The 22,188-nt window shown below is 32.1% G+C and overlaps 1 protein-coding gene across 3 annotated transcripts; it reads right to left on the reverse strand.

The window, feature by feature from the left end:
* Nucleotides 1–820: 820 nt before the first annotated feature.
* On the reverse strand, nt 821–20,309 carry LOC126736071 (RING finger protein 44). Of its 3 annotated transcripts, none has more exons than XM_050440274.1 (10): nt 19,789–20,309; nt 17,919–18,037; nt 17,544–17,783; nt 17,242–17,456; nt 16,772–16,918; nt 7,506–7,698; nt 7,230–7,444; nt 3,908–4,162; nt 1,954–2,184; nt 821–1,053 (listed from the first exon to the last, which is right to left on the reverse strand). In XM_050440274.1, exons 1-10 carry the CDS (start codon nt 19,947–19,949, stop codon nt 991–993), a joined length of 1,839 nt encoding a protein of 612 aa, XP_050296231.1. In that variant the 5' UTR covers nt 19,950–20,309; the 3' UTR covers nt 821–990. The 3 variants fall into 3 exon arrangements, with proteins under 3 accessions (XP_050296231.1, XP_050296232.1, XP_050296233.1); XM_050440275.1 differs by lacking the exon at nt 19,789–20,309 and adding an exon at nt 18,746–18,825; XM_050440276.1 differs by lacking the exon at nt 3,908–4,162 and having other exon boundaries at nt 19,789–20,308.
* Nucleotides 20,310–22,188: the final 1,879 nt, after the last annotated feature.

The following is a 22,188-nucleotide window of genomic DNA, read 5'->3' on the forward strand; positions in this document are numbered from 1 at the left end:
CTACTTAGAGATAAACGTAATTAAAAAAAAAACATAAACGACATGAAGTTGGGTGTTTCAGTTGCAATGACCTCCTAGCCTCTTTTACCTCAATTAATTTTGTCTAAAATACCATTCCGGTCAAACTAAGAACATTTTAGGGAACCATTTACGATCATTTGTAAACAATTACTTAGAGGTAATGTTAACTTATATGAGGGTGAAATGTCATAAATACTCAAACCACACAATACCAAAACTAATGGTTACATAGAAAAATTTACAATTTGTTGTTAATGAAGGCAGATACACGACTTTAGTGTTAAATAATTAATTTTCTGACTACTAATGTGCTTTATTGTAAATAAAAATATATTCACATATTTTTAGTTTTGTAAGTAATTTTAAATGTTGTAATTTTCTATACACCACTACTTTATTTTGACAATATTTCTCTACCTATTAAGTAATAGTTAATTGTGCTTTTAGGGGGAATAGTTGGACTCATTAACACAAGCATTTACATGCATAAACACCAAAAATAAATCGCTCGGACGACACACCTACACTTTCTATCCAACACACTTAAACTAATGAATTGCTTTTTGAAAATCGAAGATCTCAGTCACGTTTGCATCGTCGCAGAAGGCCGTTAGCGTAGTATACATTTATATTTTATATGTAAATTAAAATAGTTTATCTAGGAAGCATATTGATAATGCGCCTCTTGAGTTTCAAGAAAGCTCATTCTATGTGCGAGTTAAAACAACACACATACACACACACGCACGCTAAACGTTAGATATATAAGGCCAGGAAGGGGGAGAGGGAGGGCAATAGATAAGATAAAAAGATTTATTTGGATAATATTAATCTAAGGTTTACTGGCAACAGTGGCGAAAATGGCACCTCCAGAGGATTTCCACAGTTTCTTACTTGTACATTTTACTTGGATATAATGTGATAAATCTAGCGCTAGTGTCTCTCCGTTTTGCAAGAGGTTAGCTGCCCTCATTCGCTGTTGTTGAAGTAGTCGGATGCATTTCCGCGGCAAATCGGACAGGTTCTGTTCGACTGTAAAGAAATAAATGCGTGTTTAAATTCGATGTTATAGTGTCCAAATTATAGTAGTTTGATTACTTGTTTGATAATGAAAATATTTTATGAGGGAAAAATGTTTACGGGTTTCGAGTTATCTAGAATTTTACTTTATTGCTTTTGAAATTTGTCGCTTTTTATCCATGGTGCTATTTTTCTTAAGAGCTTACACTATGTCTTTTGAGTGTGAAAAGAAATCAATAACTACCAACAAATTAATAACTACGTTTTTTTTATTCACAACTACGAGTAGAAAGAAACTTTTTTACGAATAAATAACACCGAGAGACGTTTATCCTTTTATTATTAAAAAACCAATTGATCAAGATATATTTTACATAATTTGTTTTTAAAGAAATGCGAAATACCAATTTTAAATAAAGTGTATAACATTGTTGTTAAATATTTCATTTATAAAAAAAGAAATAAGACTTAAACTTGTAAGTAATTTATTTTAAAATTGTATCGGATAAATGGATTCTCCTACTTCGTATATACAGAAATCTTTCTACGAAAATTGCAAAATCTTATTCTAATTGTCATTAATCGTCTTCTCCAAATGTAGTCACCAAAAAATATTCCAAATGCACCAAAATTCGGGTTGGGTGGATTTATTTTTAACACAAATTTAAATATATGAATAAAAAACTTTCTTTGACTAATAATTAATTGCCGCTGACAATCTGCACTAAAAATGGATAAATAGTTCTTAAGATAAAAAAAGGGGAACCAACTTGTCAAAATATCAGTTTTGGTAGGCTTTTGCATAACTTTTTTAACGTATTCAAATACCACATCGTTTTGGGGACAACGGTAACAATTTAAATTTAATTTTCTATTAAAAAGTACTTGTAAATTAAAAGAAACATTACTTACCCTTAGCCATTTATCAATACACTTCGCATGAAACTCGTGCGAACAAGGAAGCACTCTTAGCATCTGCCTGGCCTCAAAATCACACATGCAGACAACGCAGGAAGTCTGATCGCCCTCGTGCGTATCGGCGTTATACTTGTAGCTGACCAATTGATCGATTTCAAGTTTGGCCAACCCTCTGGGTTTAGCTTCACCAAGTTGTTCGGCCAAATTCAATAACGCCTCGTAATTCTGTAAAAGAAAAAAATCTCAAAATCTGATTTTGACGAACAGTTTAACTACTAACAAGACAGTTAGTGTTATGGTCTGGTTTTGTTTCAAATATAAAATAGTTTTAAACGGCCAAAAGACCTAAAACGATCTATCCTAAACATTTACTCTTGTGGTACTATTTGTTCCATACTCCTTTCTTTTCTATTCTGTCAGTTATATTTTTGGTTTTCATACGGCTCTCGCTAGTAATTACTGTAGTTATACATATATTTATTATACGTCATACGTCAGTATTATGCGTCACATATTAAAGAAACGACACATTTCATTAAAAAAGCCCTCATAGTATGTAAGTGGACCACATGATGTACGTCTATTAATGACATTACCTTCTAGAATTGACTTTTTTATATAATATTGGAAATTCATGTAAAAATAGTTTAAATACTAATCTCTGTAATAAATTGTCCGATCAGATAAAACTACTAGAAAACCATTTTTTTTTCAAGTACTTTTTCATTATGATTCATATACTTTGGATACTTAAATAAATGAATTTTCTATTAACAAAGAAGTTATTTCTCTTCTACTTCTACTTCTACTATTTTTTTTTCTTGTTTTGATTTCCAATTTTAAGGTATTTTTGGTTTTGATGTTTGGTTTTGATTCTTGTGTGTTGCTAGACTCGGTTTGCCTGGTACCAACTAGCGACTGGCCTCAAGATAGTAACAAGAATTTATTTAGTAAAGCAAATTTTTCGAAAGTGGCAAATTTTTCGAATTTTTTGAAACCGTTCAAGAGTCTGGAATTTTGTATAAATTGGATTTTGACTGTATAGAGGTTAGGTACAGACCTCCGTTAAGTACTTAAAAGTTTAATAGAATTGTTTTATTTAACTTATTCTCTTATTCTCTCTCTCAAGACCGATATATTTTGTATTAAGGGGGACAAGTGTTCGCGGAAATTGTGAAAAAAATATCGGGTGTAATTTGATGTCATTCATTAGTGATGCAGTTACGTAAATCTTCAAGGATTCAGGTTGGTTCGCACACATTTTCGATTTTAGATGTTCCCACAAAAAGTAATCAAGGGGAAACAAATCGGGTAATTTCGCGGGCCATTCAATAGCACTAATTCGTTAAAATATCCGATATACCAGCATGACGGAGGTCCTCCCCATTATGCATTATCTTTTGGCAGTTTCTGAATAAAACATTCCATGGTAGATAGCTTAAGAGAAGTGTGCTGACTTTGTAGTATTTTCTTAATATTGGCTAGTCTATTCCTCATATAAGCTGTTAAAGTTTAAAGGTTTTTAGGACTTCTTGTCCTCTTAATTTATTATTGTGAAGGTCCACGTGATTAATTGGCAATTTTAGACAGATTGTTTTCAATAGCTTAAGCCGGACGCAAAAACTGCACGTAAATTTTAATACATCGTTAAGATGATAAATTACAACAGACGTTATATTTCTTTGGGCAACAAACTTCAAAAAGTCTAGTTATTAAAATTACAAAATTACATATCAGCCAATTAGGATTAGGACTTATTGATATATAAACTAAGATTTATTTTAAGATTACCCAAAGATTAAAGAAATTGGTAAATTTAATTTTGGATATTGGCTGAAAAAGGTAAAACTCATAAAAATAGTCAATACATAATGCAAAGAGGTAACCAAATACAAATGTACATCACAAAAGCAAACCAAATCCATTTTAACTCTAAATTAAAACTTGCCTCAGTCTCAGTACTATCTGAACTGCTCAGATCGGTCTGGCTGAACGGTGACATCGGAGGGTTTGAGAACATAGCTAAGAAGTGAAGTAGGAACCCGGAGTACCGAGCCGGAGTCATTATGGGGCTGTGATGCCAGCGATGAGCCCTAGGGGGCGCTAGTCGGGCACCGTGATGCGGTTGTCCACGTTGCCTGAGCAACTCTAATGGGCCGCCTCGAGCTTCTGATAGGAAAATGGAAGCTGCTGACGCTGGTACCTAAATATATAAGAGTTGCAGGACACTGTTGAAGAGTGCTCAAAAAATTTGTGAGATGAATCGTAAACGAGGTAGGAAGTAGGATGGGAAGTTCAAAGATAGATAGTTACCGGACTACATTGTCAGGAAAAAAGGGATTATTGGGATTGGTTTCTTTTAGATAAAGAATTATAAACTGTGGTTAGGAAGTATCTAGTCTGCCTGGATTCAAAATATTTCATTTGAAAAGCACCCTTATAGCACAACAACTTATTCCCAATTTATATACTTACCCTTTAGAAAGGTCGAGAGAATATATACAAAGTTCGGTGCAAATATTTTAAAAGCATATTGTTGGAATCAAAATAAGTCTTTTTTTTTCTATAAACATGTATCCTAAAATGCCCTCCCTCAGAGCTACAACCTGTGCGAATTGCTTGAAGAAAATTGATGATTTAAGGGGACTTACCCTTCTGATGGCCGCTATCTTATGTTTACAATAAGAAAATTAAAAATCTAGCAATACCATCTAATAAAATCTAAAATTTTTGCCCCTTGCATTTTATCCATACAATTAATCGTTTTCAAGAAAATCGCTGGTAAACGAAAGGAGGGCATTATTAAATCCGATCAAATTAATTGTATCGAAAAAAATGCAAAAAACGATAATTTCAGATTTTTCATGGCTAACTTTATGGTGTTTTAGATTTTCAGAAAGAATTTCTTTATCAGAAACATAAGATATGGGCCTTGATCAGGTCAACAGTGGGAACTTGCAAGTTTTTAGAAGATTTGACACATAACTGTATTCATGGTTTAAAATAATCAATTTTCTTCAAAAAATTAACGAGGGGTGAAGCTCTAAGGAGGTGCATTTTAGGACACATGTTTATAGGAAAATAGAGTCTTATTTTGACTTCAAAAATATGTTATTAAAATATTTGCACCAAATTTTGTAACACCCTGTATATATACAACTAGCCGGATATAGCTATTATATACAGCTTATTGATGATCGATAATTGTATATGGACCATAGGACATAGAATTTTACGGAAACTTTGGTTTATTAACCATCATAACCATTGTAACATCTTAATTTATCATAAAAACATATATAGAATAAATATTTATTTTAGGCAACTAATGCCCGCAATACTCTTTTTTTGAACATCACTTTTTTGATGCTCTGCATCTTAGTTATCCTTAAGGAGATTTACACTTATACACACTATACTTACACACTATATAAGTTAGTTTTAAATTAATGACCTAACCCCCAAACATAAACACTGCAAAAAGTGTTGCATCTGATGCAGCACTTTGTATATTATTAAATGTTAAACCAGACTGCCATGACTTCATTTGATTACTATGTAGTGTGGTAAATATTATAGACTGATATCTCAATATATTTACTGCACCACCCTAACTATCGGAACAAACTAACAAATTCCTTATTAAAAAAATAATGCGGTTAAGTTAAATTTTCCTAGTCCGAAAATCAAAGACAACCTAGATACAGGGTGATAACTTAATGTAATTTTTTTGATTTTTTGCCATGAATAGAATGATCATTTCTATTCATAAAAACGAAAACACATCAAAATGCAGTAACTACGGAGGGATATCCTTAATTAACGCGGCATATAGTGTGGATTCTGTAAAAAAGTTCTCCTGTGAAGCAGATATTAAAAGGCAAAATGCTGGGAATTTAATGTATATGATAGTATTCTAAGAGTTAAGCTATGGAACGCAATGGTAGAGCTAGGAATTCTCAAAAGGTAGAGTAGTGAGTAAGTAGGTGAGAAAATGTCAGGCGGCCTGAAGTAAGGTGATTCTCACTGCCCGATATTGTTCAATATTGCCTTAAAAAAAGACTATAAGAGCGGCGAAATTGATCACAGAGGTATTTAACGTCGTTGGAAACACTGTAATTATTATTATTATGAGTAATTCAATAAATTGTCCAAAGTCCATTTTGGAAATGGAGTGATGGGTTAATCCACAATATATATTTGTGAAGAAAGGACTTTCCTTAGGAAAACATCTTTTAGATAATTCGACGCCATTGACTAATTCAATAAAGTCAAAAGACAAATGAAGGGACGTAATTGGACTTTAAGAAATAGAAAATTAACGAGGACAAAATGAAATACATGTATGTTGGTATAAAAAGGAGAGTACAAATTTCGAAAGGTTAACAAGTTTTAGGAACCTAGGGGCCACAATCAACGAGGAAAACAGTATATCCGACATGACGTCAAAATAAGAATCCAATGAGTTATTAATAAAAATCTATTCCAAAGACCAAAAATTAAAACATATAAAACATACAGTCATACGGCGAGTGTTCATGTACAGGAGGGAGACTTGGGACATTTTCCAAGCAAAACGAGCGCAAGCTGAAGTGTTTCAAGAAACTTCGCACCATGAGGAACCAGAAATTTTACAACAATAAGAACAAAGTAATTGTTCAGATGTTAAAGTAATAGTTGAGATACATTTCCAGTCCATGTACTCCGACAACCAGACTCTCGAGTGATCAAAATGTTTTGGGAACAAAATTATGGAAGAGTGGAGATCTATGAGAAGACCACGTACAAGATGGGGAGACAACATCGTTGCAGAGTGATGAGAATAGAATGCGATCCTGGAATAATAAAAGATAGAGAAGGATGAAGAATGATCGTGCAATCAACTCAAGAGCCACCAACGGTTAAAAAGCTACAAATGATGATGACGATAACCATTTGCTAGTAAACGCTAAAAGACTTACTTCTTTAAAATTGTTTACGAGGGAGGTTAGACAACTGCTTGTTAGGGTATAATATGGTTTGAATAAGTAACCAAATGAAAAAAAATCTGTCCCGTTTTCCGTATAAGTCTAACGTACCTCCAATCATCAAATTACCCTGTATACAAATATGAAATAAAACATACATGGGCGATACATGGGCTGGTAAGCTTCGAGAAACTACATAAATATAATGGTTCATTACGTGCTCAAACAAAAAAAACTTCTTAAGTAAATGGAATTTTATATTTAACATTAATACTATGCCATATATTAAAAAAAAAAACATACCTGTATTGGAGGCACATGTAAAGGCGGATGGGCTGCTAAATGTGGCTGGTGAGCTTCGCTTCGTTGCAATAAATCCAAATCGGTAAGCTCGGGACGTGGCCCTAAACCGTAATGTTGATGATGACCCGGCATTGGAATGGAAGCAGGCGGGGCAGCGAACGGAGGCGGTGGTAAGCAGCCAGTTAATGACGGCACTGGAGGTACTATGGTAGTACCTTTAAAATGAACAAATTGTATTTACTAATGCCATTTAATCCAATTTGAAGAACAACTTACTATATACATGTCCGTGAACGTGACAAGTATGTAAATGAGGAGGGGCGCCAGGGGGCGCAGTGCACAGTGAAATATGGGGCGTTCCCGCGGCGTATCCCCAAACTGCGGCCGCTGGTCCCTCGTGGTGGGAATGGGGGTGTGGATGATGATGGTGGTGGTGATGATGGTTCATTGGTATGTTCACCACAGGTACCTGTAAAAAAATGAATTGGATATTTTTGCCATTGTAGACAAAAAAGTGTTCTCGAAATTGTACATTTTGAAACGGGACACCCACTTACCACACGATAAAATGACGGACTTTCTGGGTAGAGACAGAAATTAATGTCAATCGTATACGGATTATCTGAATTGATTTGAATACGAGTTGGTAATCTGCTAAACGGCATGATCTGATAAAATGCATAAACATTTACGTTAACAAATGTATTAAAGTAGATTTCCCATGCAGTTTTATTATTTCTTATTTGAAATCTTCGGCTCTCTTGTTATTTTTAACAATCATATTAATTATTTAAATGCTTATTCTACACTATTGTTGGTTCATAATGTTCACTTTAAAAATTATATTTATAAATTTCCTTAGAAGTAACAGAATAATATATGCTGCTTCTTTATAAGAATTTTGTTTTGTAAAAATATTTAACGAATTAAGCCAACTTTATATAGACATATAGCAGAAATGACGCAAGAGATTATTATTTGGTGGCATAAGTGACAAATACCCTAGAAAATGAATGAATAAACAATTTTGTACAGCATAATATAAATAGTCACAGAAATTATGATACATGGATATACAGGGTGTCCCAAAAATCAACAATAAGCCAAAAATAGACCAGATGCTCAGGGACTCAAGAAAAATATTTAAAAAAATCTATCTTGAATACTTTTAATATTATAGGCGTTCATAGAAAACCGAAAAAAAATTGACACCCCCTGTTGGGTAGTCTTTTTCGTACTGTGGTCACAAAATTTTGAACTTCTTAACAATTTTTTTCAATGTAACCCTGAATAGTCCTTCAATAAATTACAAAACTAAATTCAAACACAACTGTTTACATTTTTAAGAAATTATCAGTTTTTGCTCAACTTGTGTTAAAAATTGTGCCTTTTGACCATCATTTCCTAACTTTAACTGTCCTGGAAAAAAAATTACTTATGGCGTTGGTGATTTCAAAGTATGTATTACAGTTTGGCGCAAGTGATTTCAAAAGTTCGCTATCTCATCAAGATTTCAAGATGGTAAGATACTTGCTAGATTATTAGTTCAATAGGGGTGTATTGTTTTTAGTATATAGTCAAATGTACGCCGCTAGTCTAAGCTAAGTTAATAATTGTACAGTTAAAATAAATAAATGAAAAAAAATCTGATAATTTCTTAAAAATGTGAACAGTTGTGTTCAAAATTAATTTATCGATAAAAGTAATTTATCGAAGGGTATTCAGGGCTACATTAAAAAAAAATTGTTAAGAAATTCAAAAATTTGTAACCACAGTATTAAAAAGACTACCCAACAGGGGGTGTCAATTTTTTGTCAATTTTTGTCGGTTTTCTATGAATACCTATAATTTTAAAAGTACTCAAGATAATTATTTTTAAATATTTTTTTTTGCATCCCTGAGCACCTGGTGTCTATTACCCGTTTTTAGCTTATCGTTAATTTTTGGGACACCCTATATAATATTATATAATTTTTTAATAACTATACTTTCTATCTAGACAAATTTGAGCCTGCCTTGTTATTTGATTATTGCATAAGCTTAGTTAGGTACCCGGAGCCTTTTTATTTATTTTTTTTTAGTCTATTATTGTTGATTTCTTTACTGGTTAATCCAATATTTTTAAGATAGCTGTTATAAAAAAAAATTAACTTAAGAACACTTAATTTTTTTAAAGAACACAGCTTATATTTGCTTGTATTTAATAAGTAAGAAGAAATTATAACTAACTTGTATTTAACAAAGTAAAAACCCCTTAAAAGAATCAGTTCCTCGGATATTTATGTCACATTTAATGTTTCATTAATTAAATTAAATTTTAAGTGTTATCAAAAAATTGGTACATACTTATGTAGGAAATTTATTGTTAGTTAACATTATGCCTGATAAGTACTGAACATCTTCTGCTACTTCACTCAAATTTCAACCCGAGCCAGTTTTTAAAAAAATCCCTTAACAAGCAATAAACATATTGTTTAATAAATTCCAACTTCATGAAAGTGCTTTAACAACATATAGTAACTTGCTTTATTACAACTTTGCATCCTACATTACTAAAATGACAATTTTTTTCCTTCTCGTGACACTAAAGACTAAAGACTTTAACTACATAAAACTATTAAAGGGTTCAGGCTTTATAGGACTGATTTTAACTTTTTTATAAAAAGATAGTGTGTATGTTTATTTTTAAGCCATACAATATATATTTCAGGAAATCAAAGATCAAAGAAGAAAATCAAGATTTTTTTACATATACTACTAGACGAGCCTGATCCTAGTCTCAACAAATAGGAATTTTAATAATATGTCAGATTTCTGGTAGGATAAATGTCAGTATGAAATTTAAATATACAAGATGTGTTATTTGAAATAAAAAAATTCAAATGTCTATAGCCTACATATCAAGAGTTAGTTTCACATTGGTCCTTTCATTATTCGAAATAATAAGTTTTTTTTAACTTAACTAAAGAAAAATTTCCCTCCCCAAACACTTGTCTAACTTGGTTCCATCTTCATCTAGATATTTTTATGCTTTTCTTGTCTACATGTGATTTTGGTAAATTTAAGTCGAAGTGTGTCATATGAAACACGATAAGAAATCAAAAAGCAGATATAAAAATATAAATGAAAAAAAAAATTGTAACGACACTACTGATTTCAATGGCTTACTCGGTTCTCTTATAATATAAAACTGCTTGGGAAAAACGCTGTTTTTTTAACACGAAGCTACCGCAACTACGACGAAGACGAAATATAAAACAATCCGGTAAAACGGATAACAAAGATAGGTTAGTTTTTCCGATATTCCCGCACTTTTGTGTTCGATGTGTTTATAGGAAATTTCCAATCTTTAGTGACAAAAAATGTCAAATTCTAAGAAAACAAACCGGAAGTAAGCGGTTAGTCAAAAGTATGTCTTTGGGTGCTGACAGGTTTTGAGTAAGAAATTGGAACACGCCTAAGGGCCGTATCAGACGCATAGATGTGCGCAAGCAACAAGTGCGCACAATCAGTTTAACGGATGCGGTCTAATTTTATTAATATAATCGGAATAATAAGAGTTCAAAAACAAATCTAAATTTTTGGAGATTGAAAACTATTATTATGTTTGATTTTATTTAAATATAAACAGTGTGATTCCTAGGTTAATTCCTTATTGTTCGACGTAATCACTGTTCCGTAACGGCACACAATAATGAAATCGAATTTCCTCTATTGCCGCAGCCTGAACTTATTCTTCTTGTATGTGAACAGACGTCTTGAAAAGTGAACTTTTCCTAAACCCCCACAAAAGTCACACGGTTTTAGGACTGGCAAACCCTGATGGCTATGCAACTGCTCCATTTCGACCGATCCGCCTATTTGAAATAGTAATATCTAAACATTCACGCACTTTCCCTGCAAAATGGGCAGGTCCTTCATCCTCGCAAAGCCATAGAGCTTGTCTGATATTCAGTCTTCTAACAGACCAGGCAAATTATGTTGAAAAAAGTTTGGATAAATTTCGCCCCGTCAAACGGCTTGGTAGTAAAGTAACCCATCCACAATTTCTGTAGGCACATAGCAGAAAACCGGTGGTAAAATTGATTCTTCGAATTGCATGGAGATTATCAACAGGAAAAACGAACTGCTGTGCAACTACTTGTTGGATCTTCGTCAATAAGTTTTAAAATGTGTTATTCCCTTTGTAAATGTTTGTGAACACAAAGAAGATTCTATCCGCAACAAAAATGATTTATTTAACTTCATTTCTCAGCGTAAAAAGTTCCGCCTGGAAAACAATTTCAGTGGTGTCTGTCAATTAAAATTCTGCCTCGAATTTAAGTCTTTGCGGCACACGAACCCGAGACGGAGGCTACTGTCTGACCCTCTGCTCACCCAACTGCTTTCTTTCTCTGTCCTGTAGGATTATTTCATCAAATGTTAAATTAAACATATTTTGCCTGAATTAGTTCAGAAAGATTGCCTGTCATGTGCACTTTTGTGGCTCATTCCCGTTCAAGCCATGAACGATAAACTCTTGATTTCCTTAAAAGGCGTTCCAGTTGTACCTATGACTTTTGTTGGTAGTTAAAGGTGTGTTATTTTTTTTGTGTTTCCTTATTCCTGATAAAAATTTTTGTCTCATGAACAATAGTTGTTTCCTTAAAGGGTGATCCAGTTACATCATGTTACATGTCGTATGTAAGCCTGATAATGAAAAAGTGGGTCAAGTGTTTGTGCTTCCTTATGGTGATATGGACATTTTAGTTTGGAAGCTTGTTTATTGCAAGGTAACTTGTTAATTACCATTGAATTTGGTTTAAAAAAAGGGAAATATTAAGTATAATTTATAAGCCAGGACCTCTTTGTAAATTAGTAATTAAATTATTGAACTGTGGACTGACATTTATTATCAAGGGTGAACTTGAAACTGACCTTAGTTGACTTATTTAGAGTGTTTCCCAATATTTTGTCAAAGACTGTAACAAAGTTTGTGTCAAAGACTATAACAAAAATTATAAATACTTTAAACTACTCAATATTTCTGTGTTGTGTGTAAAACAATAATTATTATTATTTGTTTCATTTTGGAGGTTTACTAGTTTTGCTAATCCTAATTTTAAGTACAAACTTTTACGTATTTTAATAAGCTTAATTCAAATTGGGTTAATAACCTTGTAATTATGTGAGTGGATGAATGAGTAGTGTTTACTATTAAAAGTTAAATATTTTAAAACTGATTATTGAGTGGTTATTTTTCCCATAACCAAAAGGTCTGATAAATTTGACTAAATTAGTGAAACCTCCCTTATGTCAGTAGCTATTGTTATAGCGTTGTGCGCACTATGAAAAATATACTGTGTGCGCTCTCTTTCTTTGAAGTTCTCATAAACTTATAAATTAAGATTTATACAAGGATTTGAAATAGTTCAAGTCTCCTCACCGCTTCCTGCATACCCTCGCGATGTTCCCGTAAATCGCTAGTATTTTGAGCCCCTTGAATAAGATTTTTTGAAACTTCTGGGTGCACGATGAGCCCTCACAGAAAAGCACACTCAAGTATAATCTCGAAGCAACAGTCGCACTTTGAAGGCACTCTCCGTAAATAAGCAACATATCCACACGAGTTCATTGTTTTTAATAATGTGCCGTTTTTAACATCGGCCAATATGTAAATTTAACAATGATGAACCGAAAGTGACTATACTGCACAAACTGATCTGTAAAACGTCTAATCGATAAAACTCAAATCCTAGCAAAAAACTAAACATAAACAGGCTAGGTACACAAGCCCAGATTTACTTTTTTTTAATTATGTATCTCGCTTTATTTTCAGTTTTCTAAAAAACGCTGTTTATGTAAACAGTTAAAAAACGATTGACTTAGGAATAACCCTATTAGATGCAAAATTTATATACATAAAATGACATTGATACAATTAGTAAAATCAAGCCAATCTTCACAATTTATAAAATTTTAAATATAATTGTGAACAAAAAACACAAAGTAAGTCTTTAAAAAAATTCTATTTTATTTAACACTGTGTCCCGTTTTCCAACCTAAGTCTGCATTAAAAAAAATATTAAAAAAGTATATTTTTACTTAAATTTATTCCAGGCAATTAACAATATATATTTTGTAAATGTTTTACAAACCTTGGAAACCATAAGTAGATTTTTTTAGAGTTTTCAGTTTTTTAACAGTCATTTTGTATATCTTTCAGGTATTTCTTATTTATTTTGAATTTGTCTGTTGCTTGTTTATACAGACCGGAAACAACTACTAGCGAAGAGGTCAATACCCACATGATAGATACTATAAAAAAGGCATACACATCATCAAAATGTCCAACAATTGTTGTGGGAGACTTCAACTATCCCAACATTAACTGGAAAAGTCTCTCAATTGCACCACCAGACAAAAAGACGCAGGATTTTATGAACATGTATCAAGAAATAGGAGCCCAGCAGTTGATTGATTTCCCAACAAGATACAGAAAAGACCAAAGTTCCCTTTTGGACCTCTTCATAACCAACGATCCTAAAAGGATCTTTGATCTTTGCTCAAAACCGCCCATTGGCCGCAGTGACCATGTCGTAATAAAAGCAAAAACACAACTAAAAATTCCACCCAAACAAACACAAACAATTGTAAGAAGGAACTTTTACACTGCAAACTATGAAGAAATCAACTACTTCATTCAACTATAACCAGCGCATGCGAACAAATCGATCTTCGAAAACTTTCAAAACGTTGTGAATGGTGCTATCGAACAATACATTCCTACCAGACGTGTGAAAACAAACCCTCAGAAACCATGGATAAATGAAAATATTTTCAAAGAAATTAACAAAAAACGGAAACTATAATGGGAAAAGTATATAACAAACAAAACTCAGGACAAATATCAAGCCTATATGTGCCAAAATAATATTACCAAACATAAGTTGGTCGACGCCAGAAAGAAATATGAAAATGGTCTTGCAAACTCGGCCTCGCCAAAAAAAACTATTTAAATATGTAAATCGCAACTTAAACTCGAAAATCTCAACCATAACCCTAAAAGATACAGCAACCCAGCAGTTTCTAGACAGCAAATCCATGGCGGAAACATTCGCATAACAGTTTGATACAGCATTCACGAAGGATTCATATCCAATTCCATTATTGCCTAATCACAGCAGGGTGCAACCCTCAATTGTAACTATTCATTTTACAAAAGAGAAAGTCGAAGAAGCGCTTGAAAATATGAAAAGGGACTCAAGCCCAGGACCAGATAAAATCCCAACAGTTTTCCTTTAAAATTGCAGAAATTCCCTCAGTCCCTTGCTTTCTGGGACAATGCAGGAATGCTTAGAACAAGGAAAGATACCAGAAGAATGGAAACATTCAATTGTGACACCACTGTTCAAGAAGGGAGACCGGAACAAACCGGAAAACTACAGACCTATCAGCCTCACATGCAACCCACTGAAATGTATGGAGAAAGTAATAGTTAAGGAGCTCATAGCATTCTTTCTGGAGAATGATTTGATACCTGCCTCTCAGCATGGATTTTTGCCTAAACGTTCAACAACAACAAACCTTTTAGAGTGTTTGAATGACTGGACAAAAAATCACTACAATGGCCAGCCAACAGACATAATATATCTTGACTATGAAAAGGCATTTGATAAAGTCCCGCACAAGCTCTTAATGGCAAAGCTGGAGCATTTTGGAGTCAGAAGAAAGCTGCTTGATCTGATCAAGGCATTACTGAATAAGAGATTCTACCAGGTTATAGTCAATGGGGAGCTGTCCAGTCCACATCGAGTGAGCAGCGGCGTTATCCAGGAATCGGTAGTTGGCCCTGTGCTTTTTACATCATATTTGTTTGATCTAGTTGGACTTATAAAGATGGACACAAGTCTGCTTGCAGATGACTGCAAAATATATGCTAATCCTCTAACCAGATGTGGTCAAGGCAATGGGGTATGAAACTAAACACATCCAAATGCACAGTGTTGAGGATCGGTCCAGATAATCCTGATAATGAATATTTTCTGGATGGATGTGCCTTAAAATCAGTGAACGAACAAAATGATCTAGGAGTCCTAATAACATCAGACCTAAAATGGTAACGTCATATAACCAGAATTTGTAAAAAAGCAAACTCGCTAGTCTATCTGATAAAACAAGCTTTTAGGGACCATTCTATTGAAATGATATCCACTCTATACAAAAGTTACATAAGACCAAAAATAGAATATGCCTTTGTTGTATGGAACCCATATTATATTAAAGAGATAGACCAATTGGAGAAATTACAGCGCAAAGTAACAAAAATCCCTTACGAATTAAGCGAGGTGCCATATCCAGAAAGATTAATCAGGTTTGGTTTGACCACTCTCAGAGAGCGAAGACAGAGGCGATCTCATCGAAACCTACAAGATTACCAGTGGTTATTACCAGTGCAATTTGGCGAACCTTTTCCACTATAACCAAAACCATCATCTCCGAGGACATACAAGGAAGCTTGAAAAAGAAAGAACGGCAAAACTTCCCAGAAAAAACTTTGTAACAAATCGTGCAGTGCACTTGTGGAACTCGTTAAATCAGGAAACAGTGACGGCCCCAAATACGAATATCTTCAAGAATCGCGCTGAGCTGGGACAAAATTCGGAGAGAATGATCCACTACTGCATGTGAGCAGGTCCACCTACTCAAGCCTGAAACATACGGAAGAAACAATAGCTTCATCGGTCTCACCGCCTGCTATTGTCAACATAATAATAATAATGAAAATAATTTAAAGTAATTTTGCATTTGATTTTAGGAATTTTATATCATTTTTAATCTACCAGAATCTCTGATGTAAGCCTTAAACCAAAATGAATTTACCACTTTAACCAAAACCTTTTTATTAGATGTATGACACAAAAATTTCACATAATTTTGTATCTTTTGTCATCCAGGTATTGGAAATATATTTGTAGGTTTTTCGGGCATTTTACATTTTGATCAAGGCATTTGTTGTCATCTTTTTATATTTTCTACAAAATTAAGTTTTTTTTTTAATTTCTGACATAATAACGGAATAAAATAAAGCCGTTCATATTTGGATATCTAAAAACTTAAATATTTGTAATTAATTTTCGCATTGTTTCAGAACAACTTTATATCAAGTTTCAGAGAATAAATAATTTAAAAACTTTTAGAGTTGACAAACAATAAACAGCATCATACTAAACTGTTTCACAATAGTATAGTACTATTATAATAAGTTGGTATTTCCAGAAAATATAAATTTTCTAGACATTTACATTCATAACACAACAAAAATGTATACTAGAAAAGCGTATATTCAACACCAAAACATAACTTAGGAGAATAAAGATATTCTGCTCAATCTTAAATTGGGTCTTGCTGAGGAATTAAAATCTTTTTTAATTCAATTTTTATATATTTTTTTGCAATGTTAAAATTTGTATAATTGCTAGTTACATAGGACATACTGTGTATTAAAAAGCTTAACATGCAAATTTCAAAAGTCAATAAAAACAAAATATAATTTTACATACCTGATTTAAATCGACCATAACCGTATTTTGATGCGGATGCGGGTGGGCATGTGCCACAGGCGGCGGACTGGGGATAAACTGCTGATGGTGAGTGTGGGAAAAGTCGTTTCTTTCTCTGTAGCGCGGTCTTCGAAGCGGTGGACTACCCTATTATAATTAAATTAAATATTTACTACAAATTCGGGCCTTTTCGTCTTATCCAATACTTACTACCAGAAGTTTAAAAAATAATGAAAATAATAATGTATATTGGCGGAATGACCACATCACGATTTAATGTGTACGAGTTGAGGACCATTTCTTTGCGGGAACTTAAGGAATTAAAAACTATTTCTAGTAAATATTTTATGAGTCATTGATAATACTATTAGGCTTTCATGCTTCATATCTCAGAAATAGTATACAAAAAAATTTAATTATATTGACTCTATAATTGTGTTCTAATGAAAAACTATTATAACATGTCTTACCTGCATTTGATGGTGTGAAGTGGCTGGGGGATGTTGTCTAGGTGACCTACGAGGAGGTGATGGAGGTCCAACAACCTGCAAATCCAAATGGTGTCCGGACCGGGACAAACGCCTGCGCTTACGTGACGGACTTTCACTTTTAATACTGTCGTCGCTAGTTTGGCGGTAATACTGTGGAGACTGTTGCTGGAAGTGAACTGGAGACACTATCATATCTAAATAAATAGAAATATAGGCCTCAATACAAAGAACTTCTCAACAAACCAATGTTACAAAAATTATTCTTAATTTGTATATCTCACCTCTGTTGGTTCTTCTTTGTGAAAAATCCATCATTCCAATGGGATGAACATTCTCTGATGGTGCAGTATTGCTGTCACAAATGTTAATGTGTAAGGGAGGTGAAATATGTCTCCTATCTGATAATCCAGGCATAAGTCTGTTGTTATTTACATTATGGTAATTTGGTGGTATACTGTGACGCCTCTCTGGTTGGTTTGTGGATGGAATTATATTGTGCCGCCTATCTTGATGTTGGATACCTTGAAGCATAATTCAAATTTAAAATATGTTTTATTGTCAAAAAAAATTTATTTAGTATTACTAACAAAGCTTGAGAGAATACTAAACCTAAAAATACTGAATAATAATTTTAAATTAGAAAAAAGACTGCATACCTGCTCCTTCCCCTTGGTAATGAATATTTCTGGATACTGGGCTGAGCTGTGTGTTCTTTGGATAACCTGAACCATAATTAGATTCCTTTTGGGTTGAATTTGATGATGCAGAACATTCACTAAATGAAGGATATAATTATTAATTAATTGCCAATTATTATTAGTAAGACACCAATTAACATTTGCTCAGCCTTTAGCAATTTCCACTCCTATTTCAATAATTTTTGATATAAATATTTATGGTTTTGTTCATTAAAATGTGATTCCTATGCCATATTTGCTTCATCTTTAGATTCTTCCAATTGGCATAAAATTATTACAATGCAAAATAAATATCTAAAAGATCAGTTATTCTTAAAGGTAGTTAATTACTTTATAATTTATCAGTTAAAAATGTATTTATTACTCTGTTTGTATTAGTTTTTAAACAAATTTTGACAAAAAGAGATTTTTTCCATAATTCCACAATACATTTTTATGCCATGTTTTCTATAAATACTAAATGTATTAAAAACAAAGATAAATTCAGTAATATATAAATAAAAAACTAATACATACAGAATTCATTGCATAAAAAATATAATGAAATAAGAAAATTGAAACAGTATCATAGGAGTAATGCTGTTTTTTAAAAATAAAGTTCTTACTTCTTAAATGACACATACATTACATATTTGATTGTTTTTGGAAGAATTTGATAAGCTTTTATGACTATGTAATATAATAATGACACTGCCCTCTTATAAAATGAATGAATTATATGGAGAAAAATATGAGATTTTTTTTAACAAGAATATATGTATGAGAGACTTAAGTATAATAATAACCTGTCTGTCATCTATATGGTCTTAAATGGATGAACAATTTTAAGCCACACTTATATACTTAATGTTGAAATATCATATTATAAAAAAATGATGTTATAAAATAACATTATTAAGTCAAAGTTAAAATGTGTTTTATTTGTCTAAACAAAAGAAATAGTTACTAAGAAAACTAAAAATTAAAAAAAAAAATTAAAAAGGTAAATACTTATAATTTTAGAGTTACAGTAGATATAAAAAATTACAGACATAAAAAAACAATTAACAATATATCTGAGTATAATTCCTCTAGTGAATGCTTTTCCACTAACAAAATTTTAAGGTTGTGCCTAAAACCTGTCAGTGAGGTTTTCACTTTAATTCTCTGTGGGGAATCAAATATCTTAAAGTCTTCATAGAAGATATATTTTTTAATTAAAGTAGATTGAAGTGTGGGCAGGCATAAATTACTACTATACGACTACTGATTTTCTAGTATAAATTTATGTAGAAGTTTGAACAAATTGCTAGTGAATTGCTTAATGAATAAATTCTTAAATCAAAGTCAAAAAAGCTTTGTTTTATTAAGACAATTTTTTTACAAAGCAAGAACTTCCAATAAGACAAAGCCTATAATCAATATATTGCTACATATTGTCATATATGGTGTCAGAAAACTATTTTTGAACTTAGGTATTCTGTTTGTTCAGAGTTTATAAATAAAAAAATTATTGTGATAACTTATGATAACAAAATGCTGTTTAGTGACTCTAGTCATCATATAATTTTATTGCCGTTTAGATCCATGTCAAAAATGTAAATGTATAATAGGAACAAAAGATATTATATTCATATTATCAGTCTTTTGTCATAATAATAAGTGAAAATAGTTATTGTAAGCCATTTGCTTAATAATTTTAATCTCACTTTTGCAAAACACCATATAAACATTCTATTAAAAAAAAAACCAATAAAGTACTAAATGAAAGTACATTTATAATTAAAGCGAAAGCTGGAATATTAATTTCCAATTAAAATGTATAAAGAACTGTATATTCTATACTTACCCTCGATTAAAATTAGGTTCGTACTCCCTATTAAAGTCTTTTTGATATCTGTTTGGCCATCTCTGGTGGTTATGGGGGTGATTAGAACGATTTGGGTGATTATTTCCATGTCTATTAAAGTTATTAGGGTTTTTGCGTGGTTGATTATGATTAGAACTCATTATTTGATTAGGTTGGTATCAAAGTCAAATAACCGATTCACTTATAGTGACGAACAATGTAACAACCTTGTCATAAAGGTACACAATTCACTATTGAGCAAGAAAGTGATTAATTGTATTATTTGCTCAACACTATTGATCCGGAGAACATTTTGCGATTCTGCCGTTGTTTTACGAGATATATGGTAGAACGACTAGCACAAAGAACGAGGCTGCACATAACTGTTCATTATGATAGTCTGATTAATGAAGGAAAAACACTATTTAAAACAAATAAATAAAAATATGCAACTTAAGACACCCAACTTCTGTTGTGAAATCAGCCACAAACACCCAACAAGCCTCAAGCCACAACTGACAGTGACAGCTGACACATGCCAGACATTTTTGACAGTGACATTAGTAAAATCTTGTGACTAAAGGCCGATATACTACAAATCACATAGAAAACTAACCGTTGCGGCATAAATATTACGCATATGCGGAATCTACAATCTGAAATATCATATACAGGGTCTTTATAAAGTACATGTAGATCTACAGGGCGAATCTTTAATAAATTTTATGATAAAGTTCGCATAATTTAGTAATTTTATGTTATAGGGCGCGTCCGATATAGTGTTGTATTTAAATTTAAATCAAAATCAATCATAAAACAATTAATTTTATTGTATGCAACTGTAAGTAAAATAGACAATCCTACTCGTAAATTTTTCACGGGAAAGGTATGTAGTTGAAATTGTTAATTTTATTTTTGAAAAAATTATTAATAATAGTTATTGTAAATATAATAATTTTAAGACTAGGTAAAATTCTGAATTTAAAGGTATACCCACTGGAAATTGCCATTATAAAAAAAGACTCTTCAGTTAAACCTACATTTTTATTAAGTAAGCAAAGTTTTCTTAAAAAAAAATACTCCAAAAAATTTGCCATTTATTGTAATTTTTACTATAGATAAATTGGTTTTTAAAATCTTAAATAATCAACAAAAATGTAATATAGATGTAAGGTTTTACTGTGGTGTACACAGGTACCAAACTAGATTCCAAAATAATATCTATCAACCAAGATCAAACATATAGGCTTAAATAATCCAATTGTGGACACAATTAAAACCCTTATTGCCTAAAAATAATGCTTAGATTAGCTATCTAATAGTATCATTAATAACTTAAAAAATCATATAAACGTAAATTAAATTTTGTTATATTTGTTAGCCAAATAAAGATATTAAAAAAGGGACATGCTAAAACAAAAAAAGTATTTATATGTTTTTATACATGGTAAAAACAATTTTCAGAGCTATTCTATATAAAGTAACAAATTAAACTTAATTATAAATCACTTAATTATAAATCACAAATAATACTTTTACTATACCCACTTGCTTGGGTGGAACCATAAAAGGGTCATTCTAGGGATTTGATGCAGCCCATAATGTTGTCATGTAGAAAACAAGTGTAAGAAACTAGTGAATAAGGAAAAAGTACAAATTGGATTTAGCTGACCCTGAGGCAGCAGGTCACTGTGCATGTACAGGTAACAAATTACCATGAAAATCACCCATTAAATAGATCATGAACAATGAAGTAACATTAACAGTGAATATTAAAATTTCTTAATATTAAAATTAAATTATCAGAGGGCTTTTCATCACCATTGAACTAACTCAAGGTAATAATGAGTAATACTTACCAACCTTCTATTTTAATATGTTTCTTAATGATATTAGACACTGAAAAAAAAGCTATTCTTTGCCTTCCCTGATGATTAAATAATTACATCCATTAATGAGTATCAAGCCTTGCAAGAGGACATAAACCTTTTTTTTGTAAATGTAATAGCCTTAGTCTTAACTTTGATAGATGCAAATCCATCACATTCTCTAAAATAAAAAGAAATACATTCTCTTCATTATTCACTTAATTTTGTTGAGCTAGAGAAGGACATACTTAGTAAAAAAGAAATTTTGCTGAAAAACTAGTTGAGCTGGAATGGCTTAAAGTTGATAAATTGCATATCTATGCCTATTCAATTTTATATACCGACTACTTCTTTCCACATCACCCCAATATCCCTACGATAAACTTGAATATCGCTATAATGCACACAACCTTGCTTTAAGATACAGTCATAGATTTAGTATAACTCGTTTTCAGTCACGCATTTTATAAGAATAGTTTCTCATACATCTCTCAGTCTACCTATAACTCGCTAAATGATAACTTTAAGAATA

This window comes from Anthonomus grandis, chromosome 5, assembly GCF_022605725.1.
Source record: "Anthonomus grandis grandis chromosome 5, icAntGran1.3, whole genome shotgun sequence".
In the NCBI taxonomy this organism is placed as follows: Eukaryota; Metazoa; Arthropoda; class Insecta; order Coleoptera; family Curculionidae; genus Anthonomus; species Anthonomus grandis.